At 38.8% G+C, this 12,546-nt stretch overlaps 2 protein-coding genes across 2 annotated transcripts; both read left to right on the top strand.

Moving 5' to 3' along the window:
- Nucleotides 1-2,965: 2,965 nt before the first annotated feature.
- On the top strand, nt 2,966-5,597 carry sst1.2 (somatostatin 1, tandem duplicate 2). Its single transcript, XM_080427763.1, has 4 exons — nt 2,966-3,008; nt 4,638-4,795; nt 5,065-5,321; nt 5,470-5,597. The coding sequence occupies exons 2-3, from the start codon at nt 4,640-4,642 to the stop codon at nt 5,317-5,319; spliced, it is 411 nt and encodes a 136-aa protein (XP_080283889.1). The 5' UTR covers nt 2,966-3,008; nt 4,638-4,639; the 3' UTR covers nt 5,320-5,321; nt 5,470-5,597.
- A 1,721-nt stretch (nt 5,598-7,318) lies between these two features.
- On the top strand, nt 7,319-12,332 carry gpr55a (G protein-coupled receptor 55a). Its single transcript, XM_080428350.1, has 2 exons — nt 7,319-7,482; nt 10,312-12,332. Exons 1-2 carry the CDS (start codon nt 7,460-7,462, stop codon nt 11,291-11,293), a joined length of 1,005 nt encoding a protein of 334 aa, XP_080284476.1. The 5' UTR covers nt 7,319-7,459; the 3' UTR covers nt 11,294-12,332.
- The last annotated feature ends 214 nt before the right edge of the window (nt 12,333-12,546 follow it).

Genomic DNA, 12,546 nt, shown 5'->3' on the forward strand with positions numbered 1-12,546 from the left:
TGGACAAAAATGGATGCATCAACACTGACCTAATGAATATGAAACTTTAACAGGGTAGTTTATCATGGTGCCAGATTCAACAAACCATTTTTTACACATTTAAATGCTTGAAATCACTGAACTGTATCCATTCAAAGACAGCTGCCACAAATCCTGCAATACAGAGAAGAGGTTTACACATATATATGCTCATCCTGATAATCTTGAGCCATTATCTTAATCTTATTGTGCATGTGTCAAACCCCAGGCCAGGCCATTATGATGCTACATCTTTAGATATGATTTGCACAAATCCAGGAAGTATCATATTACATGCCCTTCAAACCTCAGCCTCTCAAAATAATAGTCATGTCAAATGTTGTTGCTTATAGCCTTTGAAAAAGATTATTAATGCATTCTTATTTATTTATTGAATTTTAAGTTTTTGCTGAAATGATCGTACATCAATTACATCGCACCCTTTATGTCAATACAATGACATGTCATTATGTGTCATATATTGTATATGGCACATTTCACATGACCTTTACTTTGACACGGCCAGCTCTGAAGGGCAGGTAATTAAAATATCTGCTAAAATGTTTTGGTGGATCTGGCATCACTTGGTAAAAGGATAGACAACTACCCACATGTGTTTTTGCCATAATGTTGACGTCAACGATAAATCGTGTGAAGGTGGCACTTGCCACCCTCACGGGATCTTCAAGCTAACACACCCTATCCTTTCTAATAAAATGAATGGCTGCTCCTTTTGGCAAGCGACACCGTTGTGAGATAGAGAAATTGAGCTTAAGTGAGCAACATAGTACATGGTCCTAATGTAATGTTGACCCCACATAAAACTCCAAAGATGTGTGCAGCACACTTTATTTCAGGTATTATTAATCAATGAATTGTTTGGCAGCTAAACTTAACTGCAAATTAATGCTAAACGAGAGAATTATCCAAATCATTACATTACTCAGTAGAGTGAGGCTTGCAAGTAAAAAGGATGTGGAGGTATTGATCCAATGTAATCTAGCAACTTTATATAAAGTCTGGTTTTGTCAGGTTTTTTCCAAAGATGAATGAACACATGATTTTAGACTACACTAATCTATTTTCACTCAACGACGGTCAAGAAGTAGTATTTCTACTCCCAACATGACAGCTGACTAGAAGTCAACAGTAGGTCATGTAGGTAGAGATTGTTATTGTTGTTAAATGAAAGTGTCTGGCAGCAGACAAACAAAGGGTATCTTTGTGTAAAGATTTAATAAAATATTGTGATGTAACACAAATGATGGACAATACAGCATGTATCGCAGAATGGCCTGTATGGTGATACGATGGTACTGAATGACGAGTTAACTGGTCATTCACACCCTCTCATTATTGTATACTGGTAATCAGTTGCTTCATAATGTGACTTGTCGTAAGTCTGTTTCTACAGACAGAAGCTAGCCCAGCAGTATAATAGACTGATCATCCTGGAAGGTTCCTTTGAATAGACACTGTTCTTCTGTGGTCCCAGCACATAAAATGAGCTGATGAGAGATTATCGCTACAGTCTTTATTGTTCTTTAAATATTTATTATCTATGTAGTGGCAACACCACTGGTATTGTCTGGTTTGGTTGTAAGTAACGTTTAGTTTTGTAAAGCTCTACATTCTAGCACGCCATGCTTTATTTTAACCCTGACTGGAAATAAGAATTCAAACTATTAACTCTCATTTATTCTCAAAACAAAGTTAGCCTGAAGTGGTTTCTATACTGTAGCTTAGTGGAGATGTGACACTGTGTTGTATATGGTTTAATTTTGAGACTGTTTGTTTTAAAACAATAGAGCAGTCTGTTCAGCCCATAATTCTCCTGTCTCTGTGGTAACCACTGTTTATTCTGTCTGTCTGTCTGTCTGTCTGTCTGTCTGTCTGTCTGTCTGTCTGTCTGTCTGTCTGTCTGTCTGTCTGTCTGTCTGTCTGTCTGTAGCAAACTGTGCCTTCTAACATTTTACATTCTTTATACAAAATATTTGGTTTGGTTTGTTGTGACAAATGTTTTTTATTAAGTTCAAATGTTTCACTGCTGATTAATAAAACATTTCTGCTGACTGATAAAAGTGAAGTGTCCCCACACTTTATTGTATACAGTATACACGTAAAAATGTATACATGTAAAAACCTTGAATTGTTAATGTTTGTCAAAATGACTGTATTAGAATATCACGCATGGCTCCCAAACCTTTTAGCTAGAGACCCAAAAGAGAAATTGTATGTCTCCCAACATAGTGAAAATAGCTGATCTACAAGCTCACAATGTAGTTGTAGATCTCCTATTTTCACTACTTCTTAAAAGTTTTTTATTTCTTAGATTTTTTTTTTAATGTATGAAATTCAGTTCAATATTTGAAATGTTAAATTTATGAATTTGTTTGATGTTCTTTTTTTTTTGTGAAAATCTTTTGAAATAATAATTAAAGAAATTCTAGTAAACAGAAAAAAAGAGAATATTTACTCGCGACCCATACATGGGTCCCGACCCAGTGTTTGGGGACCACAGGACCATCATGTTTGTCAATGTGAAATGTTGCACTAAATGTTTCTGTCTCTGTGTATTCAACAATAATGAGTTTATGGCCTTCTTAATGGAGCTTCCATTTAAAATCCATCAGACTTAATTACAGAACACACACACTCCATCAGACTTAATTACAGAACACACACACACACACACACACACACACACACACGCACGCACGCACGCACGCACGCACGCACGCACGCACGCACACACACGCACACACACGCACACACACACACGCTCACGCACGTTAAACAAACTAACAACCATTAAAACAGTCAGAGATTCCATCGTCACTACAGAGTCCTGCTGTCAGTCAAACAGGAAGTCATGTGACCTGTGGACGGCCTTTAAAAGAAGAAGTTCTGCACACACAGAAACCACATCAGCTCCGACCCAGACCAGACTTGCAGAACCCAGATCATCTCTGATCAAACCCAACACAGCAGTAAGTACAATACCCTCTCTCTCTCTCTCTCTCTCTCTCTCTCTCTCTCTCTCTCTCTCTCTCTTTCTCTCTCTCTCGCTCTCTCTTTGTAATGTATGTACTGTGTGTGTGTATATATATATATATATATATATATATATATATATATATACATATACATATATATATATATATATATATATATATATATATATATATATACATACATACATACATACATACATACATACATACATACATACATACATACATACATACATACATACTGTACATACATACATACACGTTGTGAGCTTGTCGATCTGTTATTTTCAGCGAAAGCTTTCCCCACCATACGGATGCTGGGGTTTAAGTGGTTAAATCTCTCAGGAAAGCCATAGATGTGACTGAGGTGAAGACAATATTTCCGTTTAGTCTGTTCCCGCGCTGTAATATTTAAACCTTGTGAGTCTTTGTGCCAGCAACACCAGATATTGGATCCTGTATGTCACCAAACAGAGGATCAAAAGAGTTCAAACATAACGCTCAATAACTGTGACCAGATCAATGAAGTGAGCTCTTTGGTTGGTTGGTTCCATTATGTCATGCGCTAATAGTCCTCCATTGATCCCTCATGTTTTACAGGCATATCCAGTTCTTGCATGTACTGGAGCTCCTCCATTACATTGCAGCAGCCACGCAAGTGGGCTTGGAGTGCCTTTGCATCCTCATATATTATTGTTTGCCAGTTCTTGTAGAAGACCCTTTGCCACTGCATTGCCCTGCTCAGGAGCCATATGATAGCAACTGTATATTGTATATGTATATTCTCCAGTTCTTGTGGTTGACCTAGTAAACTGCAAGTAGTACAAGCAATACACTTTTACTGCATTTCCCTTCACTCCTTGCTGAAAGGTTTTGATGAATGATCTGTATTGGAGGGGATCCCCTTCAAATTTGGCAATATCACATGGTTTCAAAAATACTGAATGTTGCAGCGCTGTTTTTCATTTTGCCTGTGCATGATGGTAAGTATGTCTCCACTGCAGGCATATTTTGTTCATTTGATGATGGTACAGTATGCACTGTAGATTGCCTTTCCTCCTCCATCATCCATCTGAAGGTCCTTGAGAAGAATATTTCAGATCTGACCACTTTAATACTGAACAATGTGCAGTGGATGCAGCTATTTCAGCGAACAAATCAAGCTGCCCTCTTTACCTCCTCAACCTGCTCCTCCAAAGCATGCATTTCCTTTAAAACTGCGGTGCAACTCTGTCTGCCTAACTTTTTAATTTGTGCAGTACCACTTTTACCACTCTCTTTATTTGAGCGTTTACTTTCGATGAATATCATGAACAACATGAGTTTCATGTACATCACCGTCATTGCTTGAAACAAAATCACATTCATGCCTTTTGCTTCATCGCACACCTCATTTGGTCACATTTTGGCTTTAATTTATTGATCGTACATCAACGTACAGACGGTAAAATGATCATACATATGCGATCATTATCATACACCTGGCAGTGGCAACACTGCTTCCAGGTCAAATACCTGATCAGTAGTAGTAGTAGTAATATCAGTAGTAGTAGTACCGTAGCAGTAGACAGTGGTAACAGTAGTTCTTATATATCCTCCTTACAGACATGCAGTCAGCTCCGACTACCAGAGTCCTGATGGTACTTGCTCTCATCATGGTGATATCGAGCTCCGCCACGTCTCAACCTCTAAACCAACAGCTCCGACCTCTACAACACCACTCATTACTGCAGAGAACACGCTCCATCGCCCTCCTTCCTCAGGTCAGATACAACACTCTCTCTATGCTTATAATTCTTAGTTAACCACTTAAACACTCTAAAACGGACCTTTGTTAACTTACTTACTGTACTTTTGTACTTTTTTCCCTCTCTACACCAATTTTCTTTGCCCAAAATAGCTGGGGGTAACTAATTAATCATCCAGAGTTAGTGCACACATTTTTCCAGCCGTACTAGATACTATTTTGTAAAATATGGCATCCCACAAGGGTCAGTTCTGTGTGTGAACATGCGTGTGTTTGTGTGTGTAGGAATGGAGGAAGCGTGCCGTAGAAGACCTGCTGTCTCAGCTCTCGTTGCCAGGAGACGATGCTGCTCAGCGTGAAGCAGAGGTGGTTTCCATGGCGGCAGGCGAGGGGGAGGCGGTCCCTATGGTGACAGAAGTGGAGGGAGGCGTGGCTAAAGAGGATTTGGAGCGCTCAGTTGATGCCCCTAACAGCCTCCCGCCCCGAGAGAGGAAGGCTGGATGTAAAAACTTCTACTGGAAAGGATTCACCTCCTGCTAATGGTACCATAGTTAATAATAATATGAATATTATTATTACTAATATATTATAATTATTTTTTATAAGAAATTAAACTAAAAACATATGACTTAGTTATTTTCACATTTAGTCACTTCCTATTTCTGACCTGCATTGTTGTTTTTCCCCAAGTTGAGACCATGGCCACGCCAAAACCAATCAACCAGTCACAGACGATGGCCTGTACCTGACCAAGTCAACCAATCAGCATGGAGCTCTTTGTGTGGCAGCTGTCTAATTGTCCAATAAAGAAATCAATCATTCCACCCCTTTCTTTCAACTATTTTATTGTGTGTGTGCGTGTGTGAGCGTGTGTGCGTGTGTGCGCACGTGTGTGTGTGTGTGTGTGTGTGATAGAGAGAAATAACAGAGAAAATATTTCCCACACACGCACAAAAAGATTTTTGGGTGCTTGCTCCAAACACCATGAAAAATAATCTATTCTGAGAATCTATTCTCAGAAATTCTGACATAGGCAATTCATTTAATATTTGGCAATCAACCTATGAATTGACTTATCATTGAATAATTTTATAAAATGTATTTTCATGTATTTTCAAAATACAAAATCTGTATTTGTAGGCTATCTTAAATATATTTCTCAGACCAGTATTTTGTATTTGTGATAAATTCTTGACCCAGTATTTGTAATTTGTATCAAAATACTTTTTGATGTATTTTCGCCCATCTCTGGTTATGATACACTGTCAGCTGCTTTTTGTGATGTACTTACATCAAATGCAGACAAACTATCTTTTTGGTGATTTACTTTACAACTAGGGCTTCCCCTGTGGTGACTCACTGTTTCATGGATCCACAGGAGTTCCTCAGCCACTAACATAATACCAGGAAATTATTTTATGAGATGGTGTCACATCTGTATACCAACTAGGTCAACCCACAAACATTGCAAAAAGAACATACGCAGCTGCTGAAGAGTTCCAACAGTATGACACGGAGAAGAGGATGTGGTGAAGAAGACACAGACAGCTGCCACGTGTACAGGAGAACTGATAAAAGATCTACTGTATTTCTTTTGTTGGAGAAAAGTTGTACTGCAATGCACATTGTGTGTAGTCTGTTTAGATAGACACATCATACAGTACACATCATCACATGCATGCTTTAAGCACATGAACCCTAGCGCCCCTATTCTGGGCATGTCATGATAGGTGACAATTCTGCAAAAATAGCTCACAAAGCTTCATATTGCAATGTGTTGTGAGCTTGTAGATCAGCTATTTTCAGCTGAGAGATTTGGTGTAGAGGGATAAAAGGAGTGGGCGAAATATAGACCCCTTGGGACCGCGGTCAACGAAGGACTGAAGTGGTTAAGGTGTCAGACAAACAGACCCGAGAATGAAGGATGAATTCTCCAGCAAGTTGTTGCTGCTTTTAGAGAGCCCTGCACCCGACATCATTATCTTCTCACGACTTAGCTACTATACCTAAACAAAACCAATGAAACAGGCAGTGGTGAGTTGAAACTCACCATGCCATGCCATGCCATGCGGTGTGTGTGTGTGTGTGTGTGTGTGTGTGTGTGTGTGTGTGTGTGTGTGTGTGTGTGTGTGTGTGTGTGTGTATATATATATATATGTATATATATATATATATATATATATATATATATATATATATATATATATATATATATATATATATATATATATATATATATTCAATGAGAACAAATTCATACATATACTGTATATGGGAACATATTCATATACAGTATATATATGTTTCTGCATGGGGCAGAACAGACAAATAGTTGTGTTCTTCAAAAAAGAGGAACTAAAGAAGTAAAAATGAAACCACGTGGGTGTGTGTGGTTTCATGAACAGATCCACATGTACATACATTTGCATGTATTTAAACACAACACTTATTTGGACAGCGCACTCTACATACTGTGTGTGTGTGTGTGTGTGTGTGTGTGTGTGTGTGTGTGTGTGTGTGTGTGTGTAATATCCCTAGCTCAATAAATACACAATTTACGATTAATTAATAATAGGCTCTTTAAGAACGAGATAGGAGGCTTTGAAACGGGAAGTAAGTCAGACAGACAGAGAGTCTTCGAGTGTGTGGGAGTTCAACTGATGTGTTTTCCACTTGAGACATGAACTTGAATGGTAATACTAGGTAAGTGTTAACTTTCTTTTCTTCCAAAATGTCTCTCAGTGCCTAAAATACAACTGCAAATACAAAAATCTACATGTGTGCTTGTGATTTGTCATTGTTTTCTACCATCATATATCATATATGATTTCATGATAATATTTTCAAATCATTGAAACGACTTTACAAATTTGAATTTGGGCATACATTTATTTATGTATTTATTGTAGTGCTGTAGGCTACTCAAGACCACATTTTGATGGCCTTGGTATCGCCTGCAAATTTGCTCTGTCTTGACTCAGTCAAGTCACTGTCTTGACTGAGTCAAGACAGTTTGTTTAAACTGATTCTGATTCTGATGAACAGGCGAACATGACTTGATTAGCCTTAATGCATAATACTTGTGTCTATCAGTTGAAATTGTATACATTTGGCAATAATACCAAACTGGCATTTTTGCATCACCTTTTCTTGTGAACATCCTTTTTAAACAAACAAAGACAGATTCAGACTCTCGCCAACAGAGGCGAGAGGGGAAGGGAGAGAGACAGTCAGATGGAGCAACAATAAAGTCCAACTGCCATTATTGTGGCATAGAGTCAAACTGTTGTAGGCTACTACTTTGAACCCCTTTAGTAAATAAACCTGAACATACAGTAGTTGTGGCACTTTTCTGTCATCAAACAGTGCTACACTGTAGCCTTGTGGCATAGAGAATGAGACATGCCATACTTTGGTCCTTTTTCAAGATTGATTGAAGTGCAAAAATGTCAGCATGTTCTTTTCTATACTTCTGCTTGTAGAGATGTGAGAATGTTCCCCCTGGCACTAAATACTCTCTCAAAAGGAACACTGGTACCTTAGTGAGATAAACAGACATTTCAAGTCGCTTGTCAGGATATTCACGATTGTACCGATAATGGAAATTCAACACGATAGAAAATAAAATCTTATGTCCTCCTACCCTACTATCAAACGTCATGACATTCGTGAGCTGATGGAAACACAGGAGGTTACTTTGTACAATTAAACCAGCCTCTGATTACACAACAGTGATGGTAATTTACTTTTTAAATTATTAGTCCATCCATGTATAGTATAGATAGCCTACGACTTGCATTAAACAACCTTTCATATTGACACCTTCCTCCTAAAACCTGATCTCCTCCTTCATGTTTCACCTTGGTTTTAGTATGTTATATATGGCTTATACAGTAGGGTGCCTCACCTCTACTGGTGCATTTAAGAATTAACATACATTTATGCATATCAAAACTATTCAGTTGAATGAGACAAGGAAATAAAAAAGAGCAAGTCTACACATTTCTAAGCATATTACAAACACGTTTTGATGTACTGTACAACTCTACTGTATATCACTAAATTATATAGATATCTATCATCCATTAACCCTACCATGTATTCAATGATCAGCAATATGTACATCCTTGCAGTATTTAGAATGATGTGCATTGTCAACAATGAATTGAATTGAAGACTGCAGACTCACCACATTTTCTACTGCAGCCTGACAACTCACTTCTTCAGACTACACCTCACCCCCTAGCACTACAAATAGAATGTTAACATGATGTTATGACATGATGCTAGGTTCGATGTTTACCTGGTATCCTAGTTTCTTTAAAGCACTATCCTCTTTGCATTCAAATTATGTGACCTTTTACACTGTCATTTGTTGGCTAGGGTTCATGTCATTCACTCTGATTTTGCCCTTACTTTTGATAAGAACGTTTGTAGTAACTCATAATGTATTAACAGTAACGGCACATAATGTAATAACGGCTCATAATGTAATAACCTAAATGTAATGAAAGCTCATAATGTAAGGGGGCACGGTGGCAGTCGGTAGCGCTGTCGCCTCACAGCTAGAAGGTCCTGGGTTCAATTCCCGCCGGGGACGCTGTGGGCGCTGGGAGCGTATTCTCTCCTCCGCGTCATCAGTGCCCATACCCTAGGTGGGGTTGGTGAAAGGGCCTTTCTGTGTGGAGTTTGCATGTTCTCCCCGTGTCTCCTAGGATAGTTAATACCCTCACAAAAACATGCAGTAATCCTGGTCACTATACTGCCTCCCCCTGGTCAGCCAGGGCGCCTGATGGAGGGGAAAGGAACTGGTTGGAATAACGTGTTCCTTCCACGCGCTACGTCTAACCAGGGAACCTCCCCCCTGTCGGGTGATAAGAAGCGGCCTGCTTGCTCCTCATGCATTGAAGGAGGCATGAGCTTCAGCTTGGGCTCTCCCTAGGCTGGCAGAGGGAGAGTAGTGCCCAGGATTACATAGGCAATTGGCACTGGGTGAAAAAATATGGGTTACAAAATCGTGGGATAAAAATTATAGAGATAAAAAAAAAAAAAGCTCATAATGTAATAATAAGCTCATAATGTAATAAAATCATGAGCGGCGAGCGCATAACGTAATAATAGATTTTTGCATCATGTAATAATGTGTTACACTAAGAACCATATGTAGCCACTCATAATGTAAAAAAAAATCAAACACTTTTTTCAACAATATGAGCCGTTATTACATTATGAACTGCTATTACATTATGAGGTTCATAATGTTACACATTATTACAATTATCACATAATGCAAAACTCTATTATTACACGCTCATGATTTTATTACATTATGAGCTGATTATTACATAAAAATTATTACATTATGAACGTTACAGTTGCTACAACGTCTGATTAAATGCCTAAAGTTTAATTGTAAATTGCGAAGTGTATTGTCTTAAAGAAAATAAGAAAAATGAAATGTATGAAAGTTTCATGTACGTTTCAGAAAGCTTGTTCTCAGTGTTCACTATCATTGTCCATGTCTCCCTGCAGTGAGATGATGTCTGATGATCCTGGAGTACGCGTCATCCAGTATATTATCTCTGTGCCAGCATTGGTGCTTGGTCTTCCACTCAACGTGGCAGCGTTGTGGCTCATACTGTTCAGAATCCATCGCTGGACCAGCTCTGTTGTTTACCTCACCAGCCTGATTGTCAATGACTGTCTCCTCATCTTCTCCCTGCCCTTCAAGTTGTATGCCTACAACAATGCCTGGGATCTAGGTAGAGGATTCTGTACCTTCCTGGAAAGCCTGGTCTACGTCAACATCTACGGAAGTATCATGCTGACTGTGTGCATATCCAGTGACCGTTTCATTTCCCTGCAGTTCCCCTTCAGGTACAACACTCTGTGCTCGCCGCACAGAGCCGCCCTTGTCAGCCTTGTAGTGTGGGTGTTGGTTTTCGTCAGCACCGTGCCTGTCCATAAGCTCCACAATGACCAAAACAGCACTGACATGTACTGCTTCCAGGGTTTCTCTGGGAGCACATGGTCACAGTTCTGGCTCATCAGTCTCATGGAAACAGTGTTTTTTGTCTGCACGGTTACTATGCTGTTCTTTTCAGGACGTGTCATGCAGATCCTGAGAAAGCTGAGGAGGAGGAACCCACTTGATGATAAACTACGTAACAACAAGTCGGTGAAGATTGTCCTCACAAACTTGATTGCGTTCCTCGTGTGCTTCATCCCATACCACGTAGTGGCACTGGTCTACTTTCTGGCCAAATATAAAAACCTTGGAGACAAGGTGATTACACCGCTTAGGAAGCTTGTACACATCAGCACGTCTTTGAGCAGCATCAACTGCTTAACAGATGGAATGTGCTACTACCTAATTTTGATGGAGAGTCTGCAATCTAAACAACTGGAAAGACGGAGGCTGTCTACCAGAGGGACCATAGTAAGGACGAACTCCTATGACACACCGACTGAACAACGCCAAATGGAGTTAGAGAAATTGAATGCAGCCCATTAATATCAGACTGAGGTTCCCGGACTTACAGTACATCTGTGGGATGTATTTTTTGGGGTCTTTTGTTTTTTACATTTCGTCCAATATTCTTTAAACAAATCCTTTCATTATATTGCACAAACCAGATTGGTGAGCGTAAATCTGGAAGAAGCATGAAAACGTTTATACATTTGAAGCAGGATGTCCTTATATTATCATTGTGATGTGCCTGATACAACTGAGAGAGACTCCATTAACTGACATGGCAGATGGACTGGTTTAGAGGGGATATTTCAGGGAGTGAGGAGATTACATGATATGTCATGAGCCTAAATATGACTTGATAGTGTGTACATGCCATGGCACATGTGCTACCTGATTGAGGCACCAGGATGTTACATTTATATACTGTAGCAGCATTGTCAGCATCTTTTATACTTTTATACTTACAGTTGTATGCCAGTGTTGCTCATTGTGTCGCCTCAACATGTTGTGAGCTTGTAGATAGTATGAATCAGGCTTTAGCCTGTCTGTAACCTATGTACAGTATATTATACAGGTCAATGTAACAGACAGAAATCAATTATCCACATTTGTGTATCCCTGTTTAAAAAAATCATATTCAAAGTTCAAGGGTTTTATTGTTGCAATACTTTCTTATAATACAGCTGTAACAACAACACTGCAGACAGTGAAATTGTTGTACTTCATGTGTAATGAAACTGTGAGCTTTTATCTCATTTGTAACCATTGTACATTTGCCAGTCTGTTTCTTGGTCCTTGATTGATTTATTAATGTATTTTTGTAAATGCCGTTTGGCCCTGGTCATTACTCTGAATGATAATGAGATCTCATGACACAACGACGGCGACTTATTTACAGTTGAAATAAGTATATAATAAGTCTAACATGTCTTAATTTGTCAGCTACAGTAGTGACTATGAAAAGCTACTTATATAACTGCATAAAGTGTTTTATAATAACCGTGTCTATGTATCAGCCTCTGTTACTGTTTAAATATTTGCTTTGACATACAGTACAACCCTGTTAACCTGTTTTCAATGAGAAGGACGTGGAATTTCCTTTGAGCCTAGAGAAACTTTGTGGTGCAGAACGGCTGTATTGTTTAGGCGAACAGTACAGCTCTAAGACTTATTATTTACTCTGTATTGTTGTATCCTGTTCTGTGATGCACTTTTAAACGTTGTTTCGAAAAGTGCAAACACATATATTTCATGTTTTCATATATAAAAACAAACAAAAATAAAGTATGTTA

Source organism: Gymnoscopelus braueri (genome assembly GCF_963280865.1).
Source record: "Gymnoscopelus braueri genome assembly, chromosome: 5".
Classification (NCBI taxonomy): domain Eukaryota; kingdom Metazoa; phylum Chordata; class Actinopteri; order Myctophiformes; family Myctophidae; genus Gymnoscopelus; species Gymnoscopelus braueri.